This window comes from Fusarium coffeatum (genome assembly GCF_003316985.1).
Source record: "Fusarium coffeatum strain FIESC_28 chromosome Unknown BRIP53273_contig_257, whole genome shotgun sequence".
NCBI lineage: Eukaryota > Fungi > Ascomycota > Sordariomycetes > Hypocreales > Nectriaceae > Fusarium > Fusarium coffeatum.
In genome coordinates, this window is record NW_022158049.1 from 32,552 (window position 1) to 60,355 (window position 27,804).

The 27,804-nt window shown below is 46.4% G+C and overlaps 8 protein-coding genes across 8 annotated transcripts; 6 read left to right on the forward strand and 2 right to left on the reverse strand.

Annotated features, from left to right (window-relative positions):
* Positions 1–3,723: 3,723 nt before the first annotated feature.
* FIESC28_09673 (uncharacterized protein) lies at positions 3,724–4,583 on the forward strand (the record flags this gene model as incomplete). The annotated part of the gene is made up of 2 exons (XM_031163809.1): positions 3,724–4,255; positions 4,312–4,583. 2 exons carry the CDS (start codon positions 3,724–3,726, stop codon positions 4,581–4,583), a joined length of 804 nt encoding a protein of 267 aa, XP_031012129.1.
* A 2,113-nt stretch (positions 4,584–6,696) lies between these two features.
* FIESC28_09674 (uncharacterized protein) lies at positions 6,697–8,210 on the forward strand (the record flags this gene model as incomplete). Its single annotated transcript, XM_031163810.1, has 5 exons — positions 6,697–6,779; positions 6,837–7,129; positions 7,182–7,405; positions 7,467–7,843; positions 7,892–8,210. The coding sequence occupies 5 exons, from the start codon at positions 6,697–6,699 to the stop codon at positions 8,208–8,210; spliced, it is 1,296 nt and encodes a 431-aa protein (XP_031012130.1).
* A 1,825-nt stretch (positions 8,211–10,035) lies between these two features.
* FIESC28_09675 (uncharacterized protein) lies at positions 10,036–12,093 on the forward strand (the record flags this gene model as incomplete). The annotated part of the gene is made up of 1 exon (XM_031163811.1): positions 10,036–12,093. The coding sequence occupies one exon, from the start codon at positions 10,036–10,038 to the stop codon at positions 12,091–12,093; it is 2,058 nt and encodes a 685-aa protein (XP_031012131.1).
* Positions 12,094–14,688: 2,595 nt separating this feature from the next.
* On the forward strand, positions 14,689–16,046 carry FIESC28_09676 (uncharacterized protein; the record flags this gene model as incomplete). Its single annotated transcript, XM_031163812.1, has 4 exons — positions 14,689–14,748; positions 14,805–15,511; positions 15,581–15,785; positions 15,906–16,046. 4 exons carry the CDS (start codon positions 14,689–14,691, stop codon positions 16,044–16,046), a joined length of 1,113 nt encoding a protein of 370 aa, XP_031012132.1.
* Positions 16,047–18,102: 2,056 nt separating this feature from the next.
* On the reverse strand, positions 18,103–19,029 carry FIESC28_09677 (uncharacterized protein; the record flags this gene model as incomplete). The annotated part of the gene is made up of 1 exon (XM_031163813.1): positions 18,103–19,029. The coding sequence occupies one exon, from the start codon at positions 19,027–19,029 to the stop codon at positions 18,103–18,105; it is 927 nt and encodes a 308-aa protein (XP_031012133.1).
* A 2,334-nt stretch (positions 19,030–21,363) lies between these two features.
* FIESC28_09678 (uncharacterized protein) lies at positions 21,364–21,984 on the forward strand (the record flags this gene model as incomplete). Its single annotated transcript, XM_031163814.1, has 1 exon — positions 21,364–21,984. One exon carries the CDS (start codon positions 21,364–21,366, stop codon positions 21,982–21,984), a length of 621 nt encoding a protein of 206 aa, XP_031012134.1.
* A 1,584-nt stretch (positions 21,985–23,568) lies between these two features.
* On the reverse strand, positions 23,569–24,396 carry FIESC28_09679 (uncharacterized protein; the record flags this gene model as incomplete). The annotated part of the gene is made up of 1 exon (XM_031163815.1): positions 23,569–24,396. The coding sequence occupies one exon, from the start codon at positions 24,394–24,396 to the stop codon at positions 23,569–23,571; it is 828 nt and encodes a 275-aa protein (XP_031012135.1).
* Positions 24,397–26,078: 1,682 nt separating this feature from the next.
* On the forward strand, positions 26,079–27,749 carry FIESC28_09680 (uncharacterized protein; the record flags this gene model as incomplete). Its single annotated transcript, XM_031163816.1, has 3 exons — positions 26,079–26,515; positions 26,734–27,031; positions 27,084–27,749. 3 exons carry the CDS (start codon positions 26,079–26,081, stop codon positions 27,747–27,749), a joined length of 1,401 nt encoding a protein of 466 aa, XP_031012136.1.
* Between the last annotated feature and the right edge of the window lie 55 nt (positions 27,750–27,804).

Consider the following 27,804-nt stretch of genomic DNA (forward strand, 5'->3'; position numbering starts at 1 on the left):
TAGCTCGGCAGTCATCAGGGGGATATGGTGATCTGAATGTCACAATCACTGTGGGTCTGTACAAGTATGTGGCCGGGTGGCAGCCTGTCGATGTCTTACTCGTTCTATAAAGGTGGCTGCCCCGTCAGCCAGTCAAATCAGTTTGGTACCTTTACCTTTCTCGTTTGCTTCAAACCTGCTTTTTCGCCCTCCTACAAGAAGGGAGCTAGCCTTTTACTACATTATGGTTTCCACAGGAGGCAAAGCCCCGTGGACTATCCCAAAGGTAGGTAGAATCCCACCACTCATTTCTGGCTCCAATAACAAACAATTGGCTGGAAGGTTGACTCCGCCCGAGCTTATTTCATATACAAAATTCAAAACATCAAAGACGTTGTATGGCAACAGCTCGTAACGATCGCCTCTGGACCCGACAGTGAAGAAACTGCCCGGAGGGAAGTTTTGGATTTTTTGAGGAAAAGTACCGGAGCAAAGGACCAAGGACTTCTATCTTTCCTCTCTATCCAAGACATCCGTGAAGCTATATCTTGCGTCGGATGCAAAAATGGAAGACAGCAAACCTCATCTACATCAGGCAGGATGCTGGAGCATTACAATACAACCAACATTCCAACACGAACCGTAAACAATTCCCTTCGATCCTCGAGGCGACGACAAGTCGGTCTGGTACGCCAACACCGATACGAATTGCGGAGCGCAAAGATATCGCCAGGTGTGAAGAGTCCAAACGGAAGAAAAGCAGGATAAGTCCAAGTACTCAGAAAGGGTAGGGGAGTGGAGGTTCACTGTCGGAACGAGTAGGAGTTAGTCGAAGTTCAAGTGTCGAAAGTATCTAGATTGCCGTTCCCTGAACCATTTTTCAACTTAGCACTCCTATCGATGCAAAATCCGTGAAATCTATCCACCTGGTGCACTCGAAGCATATCGCCATCAGGGATGACTCTATCCCACAATTAAAAATCATAAGATTGATAAAGCTAGATAGCCCTGTACTCTCTTTGTGTCGACCAGGTCAATGTTCTGAGGGTTTATCGCTTCTAGGCATTCCAGTATCGAATAGGCATTGTTAGCAGATACTGATGAGTTATTGTTACAATTCCGTCGCTGACCAGAGCGATTCAAGAAAAGAAAGAGACATGTCACTCGGTTGATACCAAGCGCGAAGTGTGGACAGTGGATACAAGACGAGTGTTTGACCCTGGATGTTTCCAAGCGAGATTATAAACGACTAGACACCGATGCGCCTCATCGAACCGAGGGAGCAGCTTCCAATGAGGAAACTTCGCTGAATGAAGTTGATTAGAGATACGTCTATTTGCATGTTTTTATGCCGTCAGAGCCGTCTGTGCCCCAATAAGGATACTTTGTGACTTATCGCAATATTTCCGCACCCCTAGACTTAATGAGATTGCGGCAACGTGGGTTGGAAATTCAATGAATTTATTTAAGTTGATGTCTCATACAGGAATGCCGCAAGGATTACAAATCTCGCACAAAAGGGCGGTCGAGGGAGGCGATGCGGAGAAAGGAGCGCGTACGTGGCTTCACTATGCTTAACCTAGGCGGATGTAGGGTTGAAGTACGCTCCTAGCCTCCTTTCCCTCTCTTTATATTCTTTGCCAATTGGTCTACAATGAGATTAGGGCTTCCGAACTGTAATCTCATCTCAGTTTGGAGAACTTCATAGTATGGGCTGTTCATCCCCGCAATAAAAAAACGCTGTCATGATACAGCTGGGAAATCATCGCAGTGTTTCGTCTTTCACCTTTACCGATATGCCACACTAAATGATCATGAGGATGAGCTCTGGCGAGAGAGTCAGTCCCCCTACAAATCTTTGCCGTATTGCGACTACTGGCTAAGATGAGTCTTCATCGTAAACCATATCTATATAACATTCTTCCTAGGCTAGTTGCTAAGCAGAAACGGCCCCAGGAGGTTCAGAATCCTGGGAGTCTGGCATGATACAAGTCGTCAACTGACGTGTAGGCTACCCAATCATGATTCCACGATCCTTCCCAGTAGCCAAGTGTGTATTTATCCTTGCGGATTAAGGACACAACTACTCTTCCTTCTTCAAGTGGAAGACGATCGCGGAGCGACATAAATTCACCCGAATACTTCAAACGAAGATGACTCTTCCCCCGGAGAACATTTGAATGGTGCGGTATCTTTCGAAGGGTTTCAGTCGTTGGGAGCCAGTGGAATAGCCCTCGTGCGTGCAACTCCGAGACCGGTATCATATCGCAGTCTTTGCCAGCAACAACTTTTCGTCTTTCTCTATTCAATATTAGTACTTTGTAAGGTAAGGACTATTCTAGTTGCTACCTTACCAAGTTCTTGAAACACAACGCCAGTCACAATAGTATCTTCACCAGATTTGGCGAATGGGAGGAACTCACACGCCATAGTGGCTATTACTTCGCAAAGATAGCCAGGATTGTGGAAGAATAACACGTTGAGGTTTACGCAGGAAGGAAGATAGGTAAATATGCAGATTTGACCTAGTATAAAATAGCAGCCAGGATGATGGATCGAATCAGTAGCCCTTGTCGTACGTAAATTGTGACAGACCACAAGATGCAGCGTCGCGGAGCCGGCGCATCAGCGATGATTCAACATCTCAGCGCGTTGATAAGGTAAACTTCTCCGTGATACCAGGATATGTGTCAACCCTCACCGCTCCATCCCATTTCACAATTCGACAAGGACATCTAGTCCCTGGTTATAGCTCAGACACGTAGGTTGGGGGCTTTATAGAGACAGGGGTCTTACAGAATGGAAGGACAATAGTGTTCACTGTCGTTCATACGATTCCATCAAGCCTGCTACCCCCAGCACTAATCCCCTCTGGTCATAATTTCATCGATCAGTCCGTTATACTTCTACCCTTGCTGAGCGAGAAAGTGAGAGGTCGGCCAAGACAGCATCTAAAGTTAAGATGGACAAGTGCCGGTATCCATTTTTCATACTCTAGGTTCTGTATCGGACATGCAGCAGAAGAGGCCATTTCCTCCGACTACGAAAGTATTCTTTCGTGCTTTAGTCTTACCGGGCTCCCTTTGCTGTCACCATCTACAGTGTAGGCACCAGCGTTTGTCAGAGACAGAGAAGAGGTATACGGTCACAGTTTAATCTCCACTACAGTACGATCTGTTGAGATACCTATCGTGTTTTTAATTACGTTCCCGGCTGCAGTGCTTTGGAGTTTTCTCAGTGCCATCTACTCACATCTGTTCACTCAGGGAGGTCTCCAGTGGCCCCATGGAAAGACGAGCCGGTGAGTCACCAGACCCTTGTAACCGACAAGATTGCTCTTTGACTTTCATCACCATCCTTACCGTCGCAGTCCCCAGTGAAGCAAACCTGGACCACGTTAATGGCATAGGTACAAAACGGTGTACCGTTGAACCTGAAATGCTTCTGTGGCATACTAGGCAGCGAGGTGGATCCACTTGGCGAACCAGGGATAAACAAGTTTCCGACACTTGAGCTATTCCAAATTTCTTACTAGCGCTGACTTGTACGTGCCGTCTATGGAAATGATCACCTCAAGGACATGTCGGCCTTGCCGCTTCATCTCGGGCGCCCAGAATTCTGCCGATCCCCCTGCCAATTCACGAGTAACGTATCGCGCTAGACAGAACGCGGCGGTAAATCACGCACAATCTGTCCGCCATCCCCTCAGTCCTTTGACTGAACCGTTCTGTCTTGCAAGCCCCAATGGTTCAAGGCGACCGCGAGCACTCGTCGTCGTCGCATCCGCCACGGATTCACGGACTCAACGTTGCGTCGGAATGCGCGCCACTGGAGATTGTTTTCGAGGATCCACGGCTGAAAAAGACGCCAGGAGAGCCCTCCCTGAAGCTCCCTAATCAATTTACGTCCCTTGTCGAGGGCTTGGCAAACGGCGACTCACAGAAGGAAAGGCGGCGACAGCATGGGCTTGATAGTGTAGAAAAACTCCGTCACAAGATGGCGCGGCTTAGAAACATCGACCTGGTTCGTCGCCCACACCAGGCACCAACCCTTGACTGCTGGGAGCAGCTGGTCGTCATCGCTGCCACTGTGGTGGACCTTCATCTTGGTGAAGAGGACACTGCATCGCTAACAATCAATTCACTGAATGGAAGGGAGTTATCACACGACACAATACTCAGGGACAGAAAGGCTGCTCGTCAGGTAGTGAAGTTGATCGATGCCATGAACTTGTACTGGAAGCATGACCTTGCTTTTGATTTGCTTGTGCTCCTTGGTGAGTTTCTAGCTGCGTCTGGTATATTAGGTACACCGACTCTAACTTTGGAGCAGATACCCCCTTGTCAATTCTTCGTCAGCAGAGTGTCCACCAGTTTCAAGGGCTGGAGCGCTTGCTCCGCGGATGCACACCCTCTGCCGAACTCCAGTACTGTCTCAGGCTTTACATTCCCTTCCTGGTCATGCTTCTACGGCCCGTCTACAGCCTTTTTGAGGTACAAGATGCTTTAAACACATCTCTCCTCCATGAAAGCGACTATGATGCCTTCTTGGAGGTAGTCGCGTTGAGATACGACCCAATCAAAGACACCTGGATGCCAAAATAGGATGTTTCATAACGATACAGTCAGCTTCGGGACGCCGAAGTCTACTGGCTCGGAAATCAAACATTCCACCAAATCCACAAAACTTCTCGCTTCATTGCCATTCAAAAGCCACCCGGGTTTAAGCAAGGGGCAGAACATGGAGGCGACAACGGGCTTGGGCAAACCCTTGCAAAAAGGTTTCGGGACTGTGTGCAAGTGAGATTAAAAGGTTTCTGACCGTTTAAGGCAGCGCGTGTTGTCGGGTTGAGCAACGAGCCCTTGTTCACGCATTCTGGTAGTCGCCATGGTAGTCTATGAGTTTATTGCATCTAAACAACTATAGGTCAGTGCAATGCCCGTTTGTCTCCCCCTGCTTGTATTTCCCTCCTGCGAGAGGGTCCCAATCCGCGTCTCTGTGAGCCCGTCGACAGGGCCATTTTTTGTGTGTACAAGCAAAAGAGGGTCAATTGAAAGTGTATCAGTTTCTTGTTTCTTTTTTTTTTTCCTTCTTCTCCCGTGATCTTACGCACTTTAGCCGACCAGCTATTCAGCTATCCTCCCGCTAATTCTGTGATATCATTGTGACCTCAACTGCTCACGGCTCCGTGCCCCTCGTGAGAAAATCTAACTCTGCGGGTTGCAGGGCTTATGTTAACATCCCTGATCTGGACATGAAACTTGCAGTTGTGAGCCGTCTTTGGCCCTGTCCAGGTTTGGTTCCGATCCCCCTGGCCTGTATACCTCAGCGCAAACCGTAGCCCAAACCGTGGACAACGCCGGGAAAACGGAAGGACCCTTGTTCATGCAGCGCTGCAGCCACTACTTAAACCTATTGGGCGTTCCGTAGCCGCCTTTGTGGAATTCTCGCCGTCACATTTCTGTGCGCAGGACATTGGTTCCCTGTCTTCTCAAGTCAGGTACCCGCAGAACGCTACTGATCTGTCGTTTATCATTCCAAGGCTGCCGATATTGGCATCACCAAGTGGCGGTGTGCGAACGTCGTGACAACTTTACTTCTGCTTGACACTGTTGTCCTTAATATGGTGCCACGAAACGGGCCTGGCTCTTCATCCTGACAGCGCTATTTTCGGCTTAGGTTTCCCTCATGGCTCAGTGGCTACGCCCAGAGTATGCCTAGGATGGCGTTTGGAAAGAGCCGGGTCTGGAACCCGGGTCACCTAACCTGCTTACAAGCTACACAAGAGGAATTCGTTGGCCTTCTCTTTTTGGCTAGGGGATCTACAAGAACCCAAATGTGTCAGGTGCATATAAGCGCTGGAGTTTTTCTACTACGTGGGCTAACGTTATTTGCCACTCCCTACACGGGATAAGGAAATTGGGTCTTCAAATGTGGAAATTAATTGTCCTTGGCTGAAAGATCTCTATCGTTATCCTTAGAGAAAATGGTCTGCGAAACTACTTATGGATGGTAACGGGGGTTTCAAGTCGAGTTATAGGGTAAAGCATATTCTAAGGAAGAGTACCGAAGTCGCCGAATAAGGGGATGAGTTTTGGCGTAAAACCTGATCCGTAGTATGATGCCAATACAGAGTCGACTACACTAGTAACAGATACCGACGATATATCCCTTCTCCACAAAGTTTCCAGAGAAAGACCATATCCTGACTGGGTTACAGTATCTTAGCCCAATATGTGAGCAGCAAGCATTGACTCATATAAGCAAGACGCACCGCGTCCATTTCGGCCGCCACTGTGTCAAAAGGTTCAGCGCTTTATCATACGTTTGGGGAGACAGATTTGTCCGAGACGATTAGCCTCTACCCTACCGTATCGACCTCGCCTAATCTTGTACTGAAGACACAGGTTTATGGTGGAGCCTCGAGCCTTCTCCATTTGAGTTAGCAGATATATACATCTAGGCTAACAGTGGCACGATGAGAACAAAAACAAAGCTTCTTACTTTGGTAAATTCCTGCCAGCCTTTTTTCACCCAAGGATATCAAAGAGGCCCAGTCGCTCAGTATAGCTATTCTAATGGATGGCGGGAATTGATTAGCTTTGGATTATGATCTAATCCTGCCTTGAGGGTATAATATCAATGAATGCCCCCTCTACATCATGTCGAGGACCTGTGATGTGGAGTTCTTGTACCATCTCTTCAACTAATATACCGATGTATTTTGCCTTGCTCGTCAGTCTCGGTGCAGCTCTTGTCGCCGATGCTGCCGAGTCCCGAAACGTTCTCTACTATGATCAGTAAGCTAGTATATCCTACCTTCGATGCCCGCTTCATAACGAACTAACGTGATACAGATGGCATACAACTAATACACCGCCAACATCTAAGACCAAAGCGGTCACTCACGTCATGATGTCCTTTGCCAATTCGTCTGTTTTCGCGGGCCTACCTGTGCCCGAGTACAAACCGTTTAAACCACTGAATGAGGTTCGTGAGCTTTTTGACCATAAGGTGAATATCTGTCTCGCCGTAGGAGGCTGGGGCGACAATATTGGGTTCGATGCAAGTATTCAAACAGATCTGAGCATCGCAAATTTTGCAAAGAACCTTTCCATCACTCTCGATAGGTTCGGATTCGACTGCGTAGGTGTGTATCTCTAAAATCGGATTACCATCATCTGGCTGACTCACCTGCACAGACATAGACTGGGAGTATCCTGGCGGTAATGGCGAGAACTATAAACAGACTAAGGAAAATGAAAATGCGAACCAAGTGGAGCAATTTCCTACACTCCTCCAGGAAATCAAGCATTCAATTGGAGCCAAAGAGCTTTCCATAGCTGTTCCGGGACTTGAACGTGACATGATAGCCTACGTTCCTGACGTTGCCTCCAAAATCGCCAAAGCTGTAGATTTCATCAATGTACGATCTGCGGCTATAAACCAATACCTTCAAAGTTAGATTAACCTGCTAACCAAACTAGATTATGAGCTATGATCTTATGAACCGTCGAGACAGTCTCACTACCCACCACACTTCAGTCCAAGGTACTGTCTCTGCCGTCGATAGCTACATCTCTTTAGGTTTCCCAGCCTCCAAGCTCGTTGTAGGTATTCCCTTCTACGCCAAATGGTTTACCACAAAGAAGGGTCATACCTGTAGTCAGCCTACGGGCTGCCCAACTGAGCTTTTAGAGAACGATGACGGCAGCGATACTGGAAAGTCTGGTGCCATAACTTTCGAAGCCTCTAATTTTGCTGAGCCACCAGCGGAGTTGATGTTAAGTCCCGACGGTACGTGTGGTACGGGCACAAGTTTCAAGTGTGCTGAAGGATCTTGCTGCGCACCCTCCGGATGGTGGTAGGTATCCTCCATTGTTTTGACGAGACTGTAGCTAACATGAAAAAGTGGCTCAACTCCAGAGCACTGCAATATTGGCTGTCAAGTCCCTTATGGAAGGTGTGATGGCGTTGATGTATTGAAATCATTCCGAAAGGCTGTTGAAAATGGTCAGACCGATGACGAAAAGAGCGCTCAATGGTACTGGGATGCTCAAACAGAGATCTTCTGGTCATGGGATACTCCAGACCTTATACAAAAGAAGATCCGGCTGCTGGCGGAGACTAGAGGTATTAAAAGCGTTATGGCTTGGTCACTTGCACAGGACAGCCACGACTGGAGCCATCTTAAGGCTATGCAGACGGTCTTCGTCGCTGTGAATGCCTGAAGTGTACTAAGCAAATATGCAAGCCACTTTGAAGGGTAGCAGACATTTTTCAATATGGGAAACGAGGTTCTACATACATGTGATCTCATCTTACTTTGTATGTGCCATGTTTTACATCGCAAGCTACTGTTGCCAGAAATGCCAACAAGCATACTGGAATAGATCTAAGAATCCGGTAGAGACCAACAGAGGACACTTAATTGATGGCGAATGTGCTATAAAGCCGTGCGAAACAAGATGAACCACCAAAGCTCCATGATGATTCTGTCGGTGTTTCTTGATCATCCCTATCGAATCAGTCTCACGGACGTACCGTTTGCAGGGGGTTGGGGCAGGCACTGTGACTTTGCGCCTTGGATGCTTAAGTCCACATAACAACACTCGATTTATCCCGCCTAACCTCACCACTTCCCAAATTCGTCTACATTACGGTCTGTCCGAAGACCAGGAGCCAACTATGACCACTGGAACAGTATATGTATCTAATGCTTGAAAGATAAGTGGAGGAACGGTTGCACCAATATTGACGACCCAGCTTTCCCCTCTTCTCATCCACGAAAAGGATCATGGCTAAGTTCCAGGGTCAATCAGCGCATCACCACTCAGACAGCAGTAACAGCAGTAATACTAAAAGGTCAACAAAATCTCTATCTAAATCGCACAAATAGCAATAGTAATCGCCGCTGTGATTGCTGCCATACTACTGATGACATTCTGCTACTATGGGATTCAAGGTAGGTCTTTCACTCATCCACGCAAAACTTTGTCATTTCAATACGACCGTAGCTTATATGGCATTTTATGCAGAACGACGTCGTGAGCGAAAACACCATGCTGACTTTAGAGGGAAAAGGGTAGCCCGTAACACAATGCATGCTGCTGTCTGCCTATGGGTTTTCTTCCGCTCGCTCGTTTGCTGAAACAACGAAACGCAGTCAAAGTCCGGATCCTAAAATCAGATTAACTTTGTGAATAATAGATAATTTGTATAATGGATCCACAGGAACTATTCGTAGAACATGGTATGCATCGTGAGATATATCCCATAGTAAACAACAAATATGTCAACTCTACCTGCAAATGGGACGGTGCGGTATCATTTCTAAACCGTTTCTTCGGGTTCTTTTCTCACTTTTCTTCTCTCCATATACTCTTTACTTTCGTCAAGATCAACAGACAATGGAAGAATGTGTGAAAGATGCACAATTATCAAACATAACAATATCATACACTCAGCAAAACGATCCCAATCAATGCATTATGTAACGGTATAAAAAAAGCCTGTCTTTCACCTTGGTACCCGGAAGCGCCCCAAGGGACATCGGGTTGCCCCCATTGCATCGGTGATGCCCGAATGTGCCGTGAGGAAAGAGTCTGGTGATTTTATGAACCAGTTCGGCGCGTTGTATGTTAGACCGGATTGTGGCGGGTGAGTATCACATGATTTTGGAAAACACCGCCCGAATTCGACCACAATATGGTTTGGCTAAAAGTTTGTTACAGGGTAGCTCAGTTTAAACCTGGCCAAGTATTCCTTGCATGACGTCTACCTGGCTCGTGATTGGCTTGAATCAATGACAGCTTATGGACCCCACTCCCTGTAATGATGGGCGGCTACCGTCTGGCAAATGCCACGAAATCCCTGCTCTTACTTGATTCAAATTGGCAGAACAGTATTCTGAAAGTGGGTCAGGTGTCAAAGCTGAATGTTATAAATCTTCTTGCTGCCTGCTTGGGGAGGCCTTTGATTCTAGTTCCTTGCACACCACCCATCACGCAACACTAGTCCCAACTGCTGTCGACCCGAACACTAGGTACCGAAGCAATGGCAACTCCAAAAATTGTCTCATCTACGGCCACAACTATCAGTGATTTAGGAAAAGAGCTTTCCGCGGCAAAAGCAAGAGTCATTACCCTAGAGCAGGAGGTCTTATCCGGACGACGAGAAATTGCTCAAGAAGCATCTAAGCAGGAAGCACTGTTACAGGAAACAAAACGTCTGCAACATACTATATCAACTATGTCTCTGAGCATTGAGAATCTAATACAGGAGTTACAAAAATCGCATCGGGAAAAATCTGCGATTGACTTTGCAAATCGAAGCATGGCAACTGACATTCACAACACGCGAATGAAGATGGCGGAGATGGATAGCCAGTTAAGGATCACGATTCAACAGCTAACAGCAGCGAGTTCGGATTCCATGAAGATGAGGAATCACATTATGGAACTGCAGAAGTCCGTCTCCGCTGCGGAGGGCATGGCTAATAGGGCCAGGTTGTCTGAAAGCGAATTGGCACAAAGTCTGGACCACTATAAGCATCAGTCAGCCTCTATGGCCAGTTATATCACGGTCTTGACAAGCAATTACATCCCAAAGCTTGAAGAGTTTGCGATGAAGCAACCAGAAGAGTCCTACACAAAGCGCAACGTGGATGCGCAGCTCGCCGAGGCCAAGTCGCAGATCAATGTGATCAAGAAAGATCTCAGAAGAAGTCGCAAGGACGCAAAGAATTTTCGGAAGCAGAATTGGAATGGGAAAGCAAGAAAAGCGAAACCTTTCCCCGAAACCAGGCTAGGCATGGTTATGAAGGATACAAACAGGGTCGTCAGTGGAGAACCTATGGAGCAGTCAGAGTACATTCAAGTAGACGTCAGTCGCGCACCGCCAATGGAGAAGATTGGGGAGGTAACGCATCCAAAGATGGGTGCCAATACCGAGGAGGAAGAAGGAGGAGAGTCGATGAAGGACTCAAGGAAGTCAGAAAACTCGATACGAAACGGAGAGAACGATTGCACCTCCTATGTACATATTTACAAGGGTCTGCCGTCTCCTACGCCCCTATTCGAGGACAAGCCGCAACCGGGTGCAGACTTTGCTGAGACTTCTGATGTCGAATGTGTCCAGATCGCACAGCAAGCGGAACGAATTCGCAAGCTCGAGGCCAAGAACGAAGGATTGGAGAATGAAATCGACAAGTTGAGGAGCAATGTTTGTCAGATAACAAAAGATTCGGAGCAGCTGAAGCAACAAGTCAGTTATCATCAAGGCCAAAGCTTCATGGAGGGATACGAAATCCTCAAGGCTCTTGGTCGAAATCGGCGGCAGCTTGTTTGCCATATTTTCGACGGCATACTCCGTATAATAACACCGGATGATATTGACGAAGTTCCCCACGCAAACCGTACAATCGCCACTTTGGAGGGCTTCTATGCCAGTGTGGGAGGCCGCCTCACTCTCTATGTGCAACAAGCCGACAAGGACGCCGTTTTGTTCAGGGAGCTTCTCGACAGGATGTGGGAACTGACACCTGCCTCCTTTCAGGTTGGCGGTCTGGTTGAGCCACGAGATGTATTCAGCAAAATCATCGCTCTCAGGAGAATTGTGCAATCCCTTCGCAAAGACGCTTGGCGTGAGCTTGCCGGGCAGGATGATCACTACTCGATGAGTTTTCTGAGGCCCAACGAACTTTTATTTCCCGTCCCTACGAATGGACAGCCTCCCCGATCCCAGCAAGCTTACGTTGTCAGAATCACGTTTTTCCTTGCTTTGATCTCTGTTACTTTATGGACATGTAATTGGCTGCCAATCAGTTTCCGGCCATTGCTGTGTCTCTTTATGTTGCGATTTGGAGCACTCTGGATCGAACGCATCGAAGCAACTATGGAAGATGAAGGATGCAAGCACTTGCAGTCAGTGTGCAACAGAGGCCTGGATGATGGACATACATCAAAGATATCTGACCGAAACGGAAACACAGTGAGACAGCTGACCGGGTTACTTACTCAAGCAGATAAGAATGCACTGGAGGCGTTATCGCCTAAGCTCGGCCTGCAAGGTAAATTGGGTGGAAAAAAGAAAGAGAGGAAGGTGAAGTGTTAGTAAAGTTAGCAACGGTGTAAGATGCAGTTATAATGATAGAGACTTGCAGGACGGGACAACAAGAGTCTATCTAGATTTCTTTATGTCATTGTTTACAGTCTTTCAAGACATTGATGCTCATTAAAAGATGTAACGTGTTTAATAAGCGAGCGTCCCACTTTTCCATCCTATATCATCAATTGTACCTGATTAATTAGTGTTCGACCACAAATAATGACACAAGCTTTAATGGAGGTTAAAAGTCTTCTTGCACTTCAGGCCTTTCAAGATAATCCAGAATTAAGCACCCGACGCGCTGCAAGGGTATATGGGATCTCTGAACATAGATTACGTCGCTGCTACAGTGGCATTCAATTGCAAAGCGATTCCACTCCAAATTCACGGAGATCATCTGGTCTAGGAGAGTAGTTCAAAGTCCAATTTATCCTTGACCTAGATTCGCGAGGGTTTCCCTCGCCACTGCGTTTTGTGGAAGAAATAGCTAATTCTCTGCTTGCCGACCGTCATGTGTCACCTGTCGACAAGCGCTGGGCTCATAATTAGTCACAGATAAAGACGTATATCTCTCGGAAATATAACTATCAGAAAGTGAACTGCAAAGATCCTACGATTATTCATAGCTGGTTTAGGCTTATACAGAATGCAATCACAAAGTACAGTATCCAATTAGCTGATATTTAGAACTTTGATGGAACTGGCTTTATGATGGGCCTTATACAGTCCCAAATAGCCGTCACAGGTTCAGAAAGGAAAGGAAGACCAAAGTCAGTCCAGCCTAGAGACCGTGAATAGATTACTACAATTCCAGCAATTAATGCGGAAGGTCAATCGATCCCGCTGTTCATTATTAGTTCAGTCCAATATCACGTTACGAATCGGTACCGAGAAAGCAACCTCCTCAGCGATTAGCTTATTGCAACGAGCCTGAATAGATAGACAAATAACGAGCTGGGTCTCAAGTGGCTAAGTCAATTTGATCAATCAACAGCCAAGAGATCGATTAGTCTCCATCATATTTTGATCGTTAATAGTCATAAAATTTAGCATTCAGTCAACTTTGAGAGATACTGCGAGAATCACAAGGCCATTGCACTTTGTATATCTGCTCATACATCCCACTTGCTCCAACCTCTCGATGTTAGGCGTTTTTCAGTGCTAAAGAATGCTTATGGTTAAGACATAGAGCATCTGATTAGATGATCTATAACCCACATTTCAAACACTGAGTTCTCACTAGCCTTTTATGCCGCTTTTCAAGCTATCTTCAGATAGCAATATTCGGGGGACTTTTGTAGGAGCTAGACTTTATCCTCTTGACCCGGAAATTGGTATATCAAAGCTTGATGTACAGCTACGGACTCCAACGCCTTCTTTGGAGGCAGCTACGCCTTCCTCTCCCTGTACTTCGAAGACACCAAAGACGGTAATAGAGACTCAATCTCAGTCTGAATAACTTACTAGGCGAATTCAAAAGCATTCAAGTAGCCCTTCAGAGTCAATTATTGAGGCTTTACATTGTCTTTCTAAGGGAGCTGAAGTTGTGATGCATAAGGTTACCCTATTGGTGGCAGAGAACAAAGGACTTTGACAAGCAAATGAGATACTAAGTCGGCGCTGTAGACAGAAAAACCTTGACTATAGAAACAGGTGGTAGTGACCATATAGGCACCATCACAGGTAATTGATCAGATGGATGTTAATGCGCGGGTAGTGGGCGAGTCATTAAGAAGTGGTGGTTGAGGAAGGTCGGTTGGACCAGGCGTTTAACGCTGTGGTGTGTGTGGTGAGACTGGGCACAACGCAGTGACCTTTTAGATAGTTCCAGAAGCATCTGGAGAAGAGTATAGTGAGTTATTTAAGATTGCATGAATTGTAGCAATTTTATGATACAGATGGTAAAGTGTTTCAGAAAAATGCGACGCTCGGTCAATTTCGCCGCTCGATTAATAAACAAATTATGTGATAAAAGAACATACGTATTAATATGAAATTAATACTACTCCTGTTTTAATTACGGTCTCGTACGAAAGGTCTTAACTTTATTCTATTTAGTGGCATACTATAAGTAATTACCCTAGAAATGCTGTGAGTTAGGGACGCTACAAAACATATTGGCCTTGTTGCGGCCACAATCGATAATGACAGTCATTGACGGCCAATCACCATAGACTCATCCGTACTTAGAATTCTTTTGCCGAAAGCTGAGCGGCTTCTAGTTTCAGTCGGGGATATGCCAGAAACTAGAAAAATATAGCATGGACCGGCCCCCTACGTCAGCTGAGGACTGTAATCTCATAAAATTACCAGCCTTCCGAGGCAGAAGAGCCAATGGAAGCGCATGTTGACCTAGTTAATGATAGGCAAGGCAGCAACTCAAAGTGCGGTGCCATTCACGGCCAACGTCGAGTATCGGTAAGGATTACTATCAACAGTGTAAAAAGACCTTGCTGCCACTCCTACTTAAGGCTCCATCCTTCTGGTCCAGCTTTTATTATGAAAACTTAACTATCGACGTTTATATTTCTACAAGACTACAATATACTGAACCATCCCTACCATCGGCTCTTCTCCTTCTCACTTCATCAATCGTCCAATATGGATCAATGTTGTAGTTATGATATGCCCAGCTACACCGAGGTGCCGGAAAGCATCGGGGTGGGTTATGTTTGTGTTTCACTCGATTTACGACCCTGAGCTAATAGCATGGATAGACTTTCGAAAGCGCTGATACGCACAGGAAGGATTCCACCGAATTTGACAGTAGCGGTCCACCTAAACCCGAGGTCGAGCGTCAAAGAGACGTCGCCTCCAAAAAGCGCAAGGCCGAGGATGATAATAGATCCAGTGTCGATTTGAGTAAGGCCACAAACTTCAATGCTCAGTCTCACAGCTTAGCAGAAACTACGCATGGACCAAAGTTCCTTGGTCAGTCGGGACGCCATGTAGCAGTCTTGTCCCCTGTACCTCAAGGTATCCAATATCAAACACCTCCACAATGCGACATTTCAACCGAAAAAGAAAATGGAATACAGCAGGTCTTGGCTGGAATGATACAGGATCTCCCATCTATGGAGAAACCCAAGATTGAAGCGAACAAGTTCAATTGTCTACTCGATGATGACGAACAAAAAGATCTGGAAGAAATACGTGGGGGTTCTGGCGTATCGATCAAATTAATCCATCTGATAAGCCAAATTACCTACTGTGCGGCCTATTGGAAACGGAGGCCCGACAGCCTCGTTCTCCCAGTCACAGGGAGATACTTAGTCAAAGCTTTATCTAATATTCAGATATGGCAAAATCGGGCGCGAAACCAGCGTGCGGATTCGGCCGCCAATCCGAATCCGGCAATAGAAAATCCCGCGAGCGAGTTGTGGAGGATTGCAGCGGCTGTCTATCTTCAATGTCGTCTCTTCAGGTATGTACTGAGAAGAAAAGATGACGGGAAAGCTTGGTATGTGATTGCTTACCACATCTTAACTTCCAGGCTGGCGAGACTTCACGTTCATGTTGTTGCAAACGTTAAGTACCTCAGCGAATGCATAGATATCATGCTAAAGTTAGGGCCTGACTCTCCTGTCCAGGTACCCTCCTTACCGGCCTTTATGCTGGGCATGCTTGCTTCTACCTCTGAACAAAAGGAAATATCGAATCATTGGCTAAAGTACAATGTAGAGGCAAAAGATCGAAGAGTAAGTGCAAAAGATCGCAGCAATACTGCTTCGATCATCGATAGGCGGGCTGTTGACTACGCTTTGACTAATATTGTGTCTAAATTACTGTATACTATCAAAATACTAACTACTTCTCAGGCCATCAAGAAGATATGGGCTAGGATCGCTGACGAGGTGGAGATCAAGGATGAAAAGGTGACTGTAGGGGAGTCCTGGTGGGAGACACAGGTAGTGAGGAAGGTACCTATGGACAAGTGGCAGGAAATGTGTCGGATCTGATGAATTTAGTCAATATTGATGTTCTCATTTTTCCCTTTTTTGTTTCTCACTGAGGCTCAAACCCAGCCCTATCTACTCCTTTAACGAAAGGGTTATTGCTTTCATGGAACACAACCTATCATATCAACGCTGCAACCTTCTCGAACGTGTTCTGGTCCACGAGGAGGCCATTGAATGAACCTGGCACTATGTCGAGATTGACGGGTGGAATTGACGGGTGGAATCATGTGTTCTGATCTCCACCTGATTGGAAACATCATGTAGCAAGACTGCTAACCTTGTAAGCTTCGGTCAACCAGCATTTTTCCTCTTGTGTATGTTATGAGCCATTAACTTATGTCATAGCTTGATACCAGTCTGCATGTTTCTCTGCCGACAGACTGTTGATCCAGGAGGCTTACCAGGTTGTGTAAACGACCATCTACTGATGCTCAACATTCATACGTCTCGTAAAAGAAAGTAACGATCGCATTACCGACTTCTCACGTTTAGCTTCCCTCACCTCTACATTGTAGGCATTTCAACAATGGAAAATGTCGACCAACATAGTAGGCAACGCTGTAAAATATGCTCCGTCGCTTTCAAAACCCACTCTAAATTAACAAAAGCTTCTTTGGGCGCAGGGCATCCATGAAGTCGGTGCTGTCAACACTGTAACAGAAGGTTTCCGACCCAACAAGCCTTGGTCCAGCATGTCTAAGCAAAGCATGTGAAGTTACCGGAAGCTATGAGATCTCAAAGCTTAACGGCCAATGCCTCAATGCCTGTAGTCCCGTTAACATTTTTAGTTCCAAGACGAAAGTTACAACCATTTCCCTCTACTTGGCTTGGTGGTCATTCGCGGTCGTCTCATACTGGTTAAGGTTATCCTGAGGAGCGAGTCCTGCAAAGTATGCAGAACGACCGTCTCATTATCAAATGTCATTTTTCCAATTGCATTAGAGAAAACCGCTACATCTTACCAAGCGAGCCCAGCCCGGAGGATGGCGAGGATAGCATGGTTCTAGCTCTCTCAAATCCAAAAGAAAGGCTGTTACACTGGATTACGAAATGGCAGGTCTCAGAAACGGCGATCGTGAGATTATATCCATTCGCGTTATCGACCTCTTATCTGGCCAAGTTTTAATAAATTCTCTTATTAAATCTCACGAGCCCCTTATTTACGTTTTTAAGGAGTTACTCTTACAAAGAACGAAAATGCTGTTTTCAATCTTTCAGCCCCTACTTCAGACCAACAACAGAAAGTTTTCTCATGGGCTTACGCTATACCATATAGCTGTTCGGTTTCACCGTCGATCACATAGGAGACCGTATGCAACACGGAGCCACACAGTCCCGTAAATAGAATCAACACTGACTGACGACTGAACTAACGATCTAGGCAAATGAAAGCTCAAGTTTCAATTCAGCAAATTTGGCCTACTCAGATTCAAAGCTTTCATCTCACTCTGGAAATAATCCACCGCACTGCGCAATGTTTCCTTGCCTCCATAGCGGGCGCCGCTCTCGATATTCTCTGCCAAACCGCTCACGGTCGAGAAACTTTCTAGGTTAGGGCCAGGATTTGTTTCGCCATCCCTGTCGACAAGGAGAGGAATGGTGGTCGCAAAGCATGGCAGCAGCACAGCGCCAACCGAATGAGTGTACACGTTACAGATCTCATTTTGCAAGATAGTAAGACTTTTGATAAGTTGCAGATAATCTGCTTCCAATGTGTGATGACCGGCGAGGGTGTACTTGTTGTCTTGATGCCGCTTGGAAACTTGATGGCACATGACGGTCCGGACTGTGGGATTTGCGCTGTCTCAGTCCTCATGCCCCGCGTGGCGTTCTTTGGTAGTCTCTGTCGTGCGTGCCTGAACCTAACGAAAACTGAAACCACAGTGTCGGCATTTGAGGACATCAAGCTTAGGCGGAGCGAGACAAGGAATGGGTTTGTTTGTTAATCCTCGTTATGGTCTTGAAAACGTAAGTACTGGTTCCTTCGTGGAGTGCATGAAACCAAGGCCAAACAGATCGATGGTCAAGTGGTGCAGACTGTCTAGTGGCCGTATAGCTAAGCAAGTCTAATACCCGAACCGCTGTCGTATTTTCCAAGCTTCTGTACACCAAGCCTCGTCTCCTCCTTGTAGCAATGCTGTATGATTGCAGCTAGACGCGTTACAAAATAGGCAAGCTCGGCTATGGAATCAGAGTTGAGGTCTTGGCTTATCTTCTTAGAAACGTTCCCTACTTTCATAGCCACCTCTTCGTACCAAGCATCGTTGTTAATGATCTTGGCTTTATCGTCGGGAGACAAAATCCAGTTCTGGACCTCGGTGACCATTTCTTCGAGCTCGTGTCGCTTAGCCTCAGATCTCGGCTTGATAATCTTGCTGTAGTCATCCACTTTGTGTAGCTTCTCTCCTGGAAGAAGACTACTTTTTATTTCTTGATGGTAGAGCCCCAGCACCTCAAGAACTTTAGGCCTCTCCTCATCGTTGAACAACTCTAAGCAATCTTCATAGCCAGCTAGAACTAGCATCTTGACATTGAGGATGGCGCGTTTGTCGTTGATGGTCGTCTTGCGCGTCAACTGAGGCTCGAAGTTGTGTTGAATAAGGAGTGTAAGATCCATTTGACAATCTTCACTCATGTAAGGCAGAAGTGCCCGAAGGCTAGCAAGAGCTAGAGCACCCCTGCATAAATATTGTTCTGGGGCCACCTGACAAACTGGTCCTGTATATGGACTGGGACGGATGAAGTTGGCATACTGCTTTTCTACAGCTGAGAATGTCGATCGGGCAATAAAGGAGGTTATTTTCCTGATGCGATGGTATATACTGGCCAAGTTCGTTAGACGATTCGTGCGTTGGTTGTACTTGGTGATAAGACTCATCACGTCGCCTGGTAATGTCGTCTCATGAAGTGCCTGAGAGTATATCCTATCCACTAACTCGGTTGGGAGATCATGAATCAACGAAAAGGCTTTGTCCGTCCCCATGACGGTTTCTTTTACCGATACAGGATATCAGAGCGGCAGCAGACTTTGCAATCAGACGTACAGACACTGATTCAAGAAACGAAACACACTAGAGCCAAGTGAAATCCACTGACGGCACTTATCAGATAAAGAAACATGCGCAAGACTACCGTGGTGACAGTTATAAGAGAATGCGCAAAAAGTAAATGTAAGACAAGTGGAAAAAAAAAAAGGGAGGGAAAAGAGGGGGAAGAAGTGGAGATGACATGTTTACTAAGCATGCCCACCGAAAATCCGTCAACTAGTCTACTATGTAGTGACAGACGACCAAATCAACTCTACCAGAGTTGATTTCATCAACCCCCTCTAAACCTTGTAGGAATGATTACCGCTAGGGTATAAGTTGATCTGGCGTTGTTCTGTACACAGGGACAGCAGTGCTGATCGGAACAGAAGTTTACCCCAGAACGCGACGCGTCTTGTCGCGTGAAGTGCTATATGGGTCCAGCGTGGTCTAAGTGGTTTTGTTATTCACCAAAGCTCAATGATTATTCGAATTTTACTACCGGTAATTGAGTTACCATGATGATCATCATGACGGCTTCAACTTTGTAACATGGACCATGCAATGCAATTCGTCCTCATGTTCATTTCTCTATATACCATCTTTTCGTATGTTAGGTCTGTGGGTTCGTCTCCATAAATTAATAATCAATGTCAAGTTCCAGGTTGCAAGTTATGCCATTGCATTCGCCGCGTTCGTAGGAGCTTTACTGAACGTAACAGTACCACAATATGGTATCGCATGTTAGAACGTGAACTAAAGCGCTTTTAAACATACAGAATATTTTATTTTACTGATAAAGTAGGCGTTGATTACCTGGTGCGTTTTAGATTGGTCATGGGAATCGAGAAACAACAAATGCAGGGTAGCTCGTAAGACGGCGTTCATATGTTTGGGAGAGCGATGTATTATCGCCGACTGAATACATCAATGCTTGCGAGGTTTAGAATGGCCTGCTCTGAGTTAGCAGCGTCGTAGTCCATATCCCGTTGTGACAAAGCCTCGAAATATAGGCACTTAAGTTCTCCGTCAGGAATTTAACTGACTTTTGCTCGGGGACCATACTCTTTTAGAATGTTGATCACCTCCATTGTCGGTTTCGACTCCGTATTTTCACCCGAATATTGAGAAGGAAGTCTCCCATGTCTTCACAGTAGAAGAAGTTCTAGATAACTATTCCGGGCTACTGTCTGATGGCCCGGGACTGCGGGGGTGATAGTGTGTTTTGGGAAGGAATACGCAAGATCGGAAATGCCACCTGTCTTTGAGTCGAACTTATAGAACCAATGTGATGCGAATACCAGCTTTTGAACGGATTAACCAATTTCGGTACTAATTGCGAGCTTATACAAACTCGCTGCCTCAATTTCGATAAATGGGTGAACTCAACTGTAAAACCAGTAGTTCCATGTAAGAGGCGCTGTCCACGCCCTTGGCCTTGCAACCGTGAGAAACGCCACCTGCAGTCAAGGCATAATAGATACGGGAAACACCTTGGTTGCCCCCAGTATCTCCCATGTAGAGCCAATCCATAGCACCAGTACATTCAAGACCAGCGGGAGCAGAAGGTGGGGCCTTGATCCTTCTTATCTTCTGGGCAACAAGAAGCTTAATGGTCTGACCAAGGTGGAGACACCAACAACATTGAAGAAGTGTCAGCCGAGGTAGGGGATGGTTCTATGCAGGCTTTTAGCCTTGAGAGACTGTCTATTGGGCAAGGGATTGCCGGGTAAAGCCCCATCGTCGCTGTTGCGGTTCAAAGTGACCTTTTCAGTGTTCAGAACTCCATCGGTCAGCCAAACCGCAGGCAAGGGGCCCAGGCGAGATAGAAAAAGACGAGCGTGAAGTATACTAAGTTTGGCGATCCGGATATCGTTTCTTTTGGGCCAGATTCATGCGCTAAGAACGCTGACGCAACTTATGCCCATCTCAGATCACTCGGGGCTGTTGCCACGCATTGCGTCGCTATAATGGGGGCGTGGGCTTAGGTAGTGATCGCACTGATCGCTGTTGGTGCTGTCACCCACCTGGAAATATTGCATTCATTACGAATTTAGAACTAAAAGAGGCAAGCATATCATTCTTGAGCCTGTAGAGTATATCAATACTTAAAGGAATGTCCGACCCAGCGAGGCCACTACTTGCAGGCCTCGCCGACACAGGTTCGCAAAATAGTCAATATCAAAGCCTGAATTTCGATTTCTTGCTCCATACGCGGCGCATACTAGTGGCGCTCCAAAACCTTCACCAAAACCTCGACCAAGCAAGCACTAGTTTGCTTACCTCTGAAGATGCAAACGGTCACAATCCCCCTGGGCGTTTTCATTACCCTTATTATTCTTATTGTCCTTCTTATTGTAATTCTTGTCTTCGTTTTTACTCGGCCTTATTGTGTCGAACCATCTGAGCGTGAACCAGACGAAGCTGCTCTAAGACCTCTAACCGAGGCTGTCAACCAGCCGAGAACATCTGACATAAGAATACTGAATTCAGCATCAGACAGAATACTTTCTAAAGCTCCTTCTCCCCAATGCAAAGCACCCCCCCGGGCTCCTACAAAGTACTTGGGGGTCCCTGTTGTTGCCCTTGCCGCCGATGACATTATGGAAGCCCGGAAATGGATGGCTAAGCGAGGTATAAGGGAAGGGTCTAACGTCGACAGTTGGGCCGGCGAATACGAGCTTACGTTGGACCCGCAGCCAAATGACAGAGTTCAAGGCGGTATTCTACTTCCTAGTCTAAGCAAACAGGCTCGAAAGAAGTGGAAAGAATCAGGAAAGCCTGCCATGGTGGAGGGAAAGGATCCTGTCGTTGAGATTGAGGAATGGGCACCGAGCCTAACATACCCCTTTACTGCTCTACTGGCAAGGGTGACTAGTAAAACCAAAGTCTATGAGACAAAACTTGTTTGATAACTCTTGATAGAGCTTGACATAAGTTTAAGAAGTGAATGGATCACGATTCTGATTTGCAAGTGTAGTTATTAAACAAATACACGGCCAAGAGAGGGAATACAAGGGATAGTTGCAATCAACATTTTGAAGGAAGCTACTCGGGGTTTGCTTATGACACATGTGGTGATAAAGATGCCCGCAATGCGTACGTAATAAAATAACACTTTTGATCACTGAAGTCTTTGCCGGACATTAAACCGCAATGGCTCTTTGTTTCTAATTCCGATTTAGACCGCGGCATAGACCAGAGCATCACACCAAGATGAAGCCACAAAAATGTGTCAACTATGTGGAGGTCTGATACAGGTAGTTTCTCGCATCCTTATTCCTAAACGAAATTCATGTCGACTCCTACCAGTTAGCACCAAACAGGATACTCAGTAAGGGTCAGTTTATCGATGGCTTGAGAAACTGAGTCTACAACGATTGTATCCTGTAAACCCTTGTGACAGCGGTTAAAGCGGGTAAAATGAGTACCGCCAGTGTCGGTTGTTCTTCAACAGGGGCAAGTACAATTGTTGAAAACCGACTGATTGATGTTTGGTGGATTAGCTCTCAGACTCGTTAAATATACCTTTGCACTCGCTAGCCAGGAACGAGGTACAAGGTGCCAACAGGTCATCAGCACGATTGCACTTCCTCGTACTTTGACCTGCCGGTTGCCCTGCACCCAGGAAACAACAAGATCCCAGGCACGACGTGATAGCATCGCCCTCAACAGGTCGCAAAGTATCTGACGCCCGGGGGGAGGGGGTCTAAGTCCTATTCTCGAAATCATTTGTTAGCTGCAGACGTGTCTTGGCCCTTGATGCGCATCCCTTAGACTGCAGCTCGCTTGACGCCATAAGACTACAGGGTATAGTTAGTGCGCAAAGTCGAACTTTGGCCGCCCCTTGTTATCTTTGCTTCTGGTTCGCAATGGATTATCTTCGCCTTCTACTAAACCTCGTTACTCTTATTGCCATGTCCTCTCACAGTATTTACTCGTGTCAACCCGAAAACCCGGTTCTGGCCTCAACTTTTCGGTGTACGAGCGGCCTCCACAATGCCAACCAGAACTACCCAAAGATGAATCTATGAAACCATTGGGGAGAGATACTCTATAAACCAAGGGACTACATCGAGATACTCTTCAGGGTCGAACTACGTGTCATTAGTCCTTTAATGATGCTGAGTTATGACATTCTGAATCTTCTCAGCCTTCCTTGTCTCTCCATGGGCTTATTTCACTGTCCATCAACATGGAAAGTAGAGAAGTCAAAACGTGTCTTCTGGCACCAATTGAAGAAGAAGTGGAAGGTCAAGTGGCTTTGATTCAGCGAGACGGCAAGAATGGTACGTGACTCTGCCGAGCCGGCTCGGTTCATTTTTTGTTTCCACTTGATTGTTTGTTTCTCAGGCCTGATGGAAATAAATTGAATAGTGTACTGTGTAAAATACTGAAGGGAGTCTATGTTACAATTGATTTCGAGAAACGCATAAAACAAAAATATTGGTAGGCTGAAGAATAATGAAAGTAAGAACTGGGCGAGTCGGGGAAAGTTAAAACTCTTTGCGGCTGGCAGCTAGCAACTCAAATATGCTCATCCGTTGGCCCCCGTCTTGGTCCGTACCGTGGCGGTCCGTGTTCTGACAAGACTTAACCGAACTGTCTAAGCTGCCAGTACGATTTAAGACCTGGTCTATTCGATGGATAATAACATCTTGTCTATCCCAGAGTTTCTCCAGAATTTGACGATCGGAGAGCTCGCTGGTGATATGGCGGTTGGCCCAGGTATTGCAATTATTATGGTTTCTTTGTTGAGCTATCTCCTCTAAAGATGACCACCACCGACTTTGTGGGGAGGTGTTGACATGTAGCATCCTGTTGAAAGGCTCAAGAACCATCCAGCAGTGTCTGGCAAGTGAACTCCCTTTGTTGTAGGGAATGACTTGGCCGATTTGAGACAACGCGATGCCACAAGTAGCGATTAGGTGAAGTGAAATGTCGGCCGAGTCGTCAATATCAAGTTCAAGCAGTCCAGCCATATCCTTAAGAGCATTTATAGGTTCAAGTTGTTGTTCTGGCATCCCCTTGGAAGATAAAGTTGAAAAGAAAGCAGAAGTTGAGTTTCGCAGGAGCTCGTCAATGTTGCCCTGGAGATGGCCATTCGAGTCTTCCTTGTCATGAGGACGAGATGAAGTCAAGGAGTAGATGGTATCCCGGACACTGGTCGCAAACTCGCGAAGATCGGACTTCTTCAACTTTTCGACGATCAAGCTGTAATCGTCTAGAGCTCCATAGGCACCGACGTGAAGAGCAATAAGGTTGATAGTGATTACTTGAAGTTGGCACTGATCCTGAACAGCAGGGTCTTGGATATCCTTCATGATGCAGTTGCCGAAGGTGCGGTGGACAGAGGTTATTTGACTTGAAGCCGCAGGAAGTTCGAGTGTGGAGAAAACAAAGCTTAGGGGGAAAGGTTGTGGAGGAAGGTCAACACGGAAGAACAAAATCGGGTGAGATAGCTGGTACTTATAAAGGATGGTTTGTTGACATGTTGGTCAATGCTTTGCCCGACGCGCAAATCCTTCCTATTTGGGTCTGAGCAACTGAATATAGAACAAATAAACATGGCACGATTCGAAATTACGAGGCGGGGCTTGATAACAGCATTAAATCGAGAGAACTTGCACGCCCCCCTTTGGACCCGAACGTCCATTGACACCCTATCCTAGCTGGGAGGCTGATACAGCTCTGAGTCCAATGGAAAACACATGCAAATCAAAAGAATGAAGACAGGGACTTGAATCCATTCGCTCCGATGGATCCAGGTCATCGTCATCGAAGGTTGGAGAAGATAGCGTTTAACATTATTCATCAATTCGGAACTCCCAGGACATATCGTATGTTAAGTTTTAGCTATTTCCAGGCAGTCTCTGGTTTGCCTTTCATACACACAGCAGCGTCGCCTTCTCGATGAACTTTGTTGACGCTAGGACAAGAACTAACTGGTCTCCCGCCCAGATGACTGTATCTGAGATTCATCCTGATCCCCAACTTCGATCAATGCCTGTTTCCTCGATACCATGGAACGCAACATCAAGTTCATTGGTCCATGCGCCACATTCCTCACTATCCAATCGGTCGTGTTGTGGATCTGAGGATATACTTCTGTATCTTCTATTCCCTAACCTCTATTAAGAGGAGCAGAGATGTAGTCAACTCCGCGATGAAGACTTTTTGTCTATGGATGGATGTTATTCTGCTCTCTGTAAGATACCAATGCTACAGCATGGTTCATATCCAGCATTATCCATCAAGCTATGACCATAGTCCTTACGGCTCGACCGCACGTCGAATAGAGGGACTTTCCAGTGTGTGCATCCAGTGGCACGAGAACAACAACTAGTATAATACTTTCCACCAGAGGCACCGGCACATATTTGGGCCAGCATCACCACTACCATTGGGGAACCAGATCTCCAGCCGTTCCGGGACGTTACTATTATTCTACAAGAAAGAATTCTCGTCGTACTAACTGAAGATGATTCTCCATATTATAGCTTCTCAGCCGATCCTCTCCTCACATGGATGAGGTGCAACATCAGCAAGTTCTTTGCAAGGGTTCAAGAGGCTGTATAGCTTTCAAGATGCACATTTTGTGACTTGGTAACACACAAGGATTATGCTCATGCTCCTGTGTCCAGTGTTGAGGTCTGCCTTGTTTAGCTATTGAGAGGGCTATTATGGCTGCAGCCGGTCAAGCTGACAGCCTCTGAGGTTTGGATAGGGCTCACATGAAAACCGAATACGGCTATGAACTGGCGTTATTTTCTCTTTCCCCAAATAGCTTCCGAAGTTGTGAATTTACACCGTACAGTGGCGTTTTCTTCATGTCAATGATGTCATCGTGTTCGCATCTGGCTGCGGGAGGCCGCCCATGTTTTCGGCTTACATAAAGCTACGAGAACGGCCGCTGGATAACACGTTGCCGGGAAAGTGATGGTCCTTTTACCCATAAAATCTCGACCTTTTTCGCAATTCTACGTCATTACTACACCCCTCAATCATGAGTTCCTCCGTTCGTTCCGTTGTTTCGCAACCTCCACACCCTCACTTGGAGTTGCTCGATCATGAGGTTGAAACGACAAGCAATATCAAGTCTGTTCCAATCTTCACGCATAACATTGAGGGAAAGCTCCCCAAGACGGATCGCCCAGATCAGTACGGACTTCTTGGTTCCAACACTTTAGGATTAGGGACATCTCCTCGATCGGCTAGTAATGCTGAACAACTGAAATCTCGGTTGTTCTACAACGTGGCCGCTCCTACCAGCACATTCATCTGCGGCAGTCAAGGATCAGGCAAAAGTCACACACTCGGTACTATTCTGGAGAACTGCCTAATTCCATCGAAGGCAAATCATCTTCTCCATCCCTTGGCAGGCCTTGTTTTTCACTATGATACATTTGTCTCGGATACAGGCGGAACACCATGCGAAGCGGCGTATGTAGCCAGTGGTAAAGACGTGAAGGTCAAAGTACTATGTGCCCCTTCTAATATTCTCCAGATAAAGGTGAGGGTCCTGCTTCGTATGAGCAAATGTCTCGTGACTGACCCATGAAGCGTATCTATCGGCATCTCCCTAACGTGGTAGTAAAGGAGTTGCGGATTAATCAATCGGACCTGAACACAAGAAGGATGCTAGATTTAATGGCTGTCAGCTCGGTTCAGGGCGGAGGCATGCCGCTGTATCTTCACATCGTTAGTCGCATACTGCGTGATATGCGTATCGCGCAGCAACAGAGCAACTTGCCTTTTGATTACAAAGCTTTTAAGACGGCTCTTAGTACAGAGACCTTAACAGCAGGGCAGCTACTGCCATTGCAACAACGCCTAGAGACATTGGAAAGCTTCATGATCACAGAGCAAATCATTGCGAATGGTTCCGCTTCCAGATCGAAAGGGAAATCGAGAGAAAAGGAAAGTACCTCTTCTCAAGGTTCAAAATGGGACTTGCTTGTGAGTCCCTTTCATATCATGAATGAGGATATCACTAACGCTGAGATCATAGGCCGGGGAACTCACGATTGTTGATCTCTCCTGTCCTTGTGTCACGGCTGAGACAGCATGTTCGCTCTTTAATATTTGTCTCAGTCTGTTTCTGGAACGAGAACCTACCATTGGACGCGTCGTTGCTTTGGACGAAGCTCACAAGTACATGAATGACAGCTCCGATAGCCAGACACTCACAGAATCCCTTCTCTCGATTATCCGTCTACAGCGCCATTTGGGCACCAGAGTTATTCTCTCTACTCAGGAACCTACTGTGTCGCCCAAGCTCCTCGACTTGTGCTCCACTGTCATCGTACATCGCTTCACGTCACCAGCATGGTTCGCCACTCTTAGGCGACATTTGGCAGGTGCTTATTTAGTTTCTGAAGCTGATTCGAAAATCTGCAATCGAGAAATGGTAAATAGCACAAACGCCGAGAAAGATAATGATGTGCTAGGCTCCTTCCCACGCCTCAATGTCAAGGATGAAGATCTTTTCTCCCATATCGTCAGTCTGGAAACTGGTGAAGCACTCCTGTTCTGTCCGAGCGCACTGATCGACATTAGGGCTGCTCGAGCATGCAATTCTAAATCATCCTTGATGCAACTTGGTAGCAGCGCAATGAAAGTACGTATAAGAAAGAGGATTACCGCAGACGGTGGCCAGAGTGTCATGGCGAACTAGTCTGCCACTCTTGAAGGACGAGAATTAGAATAATTTCTTTCTTTTTTTTTTTTTT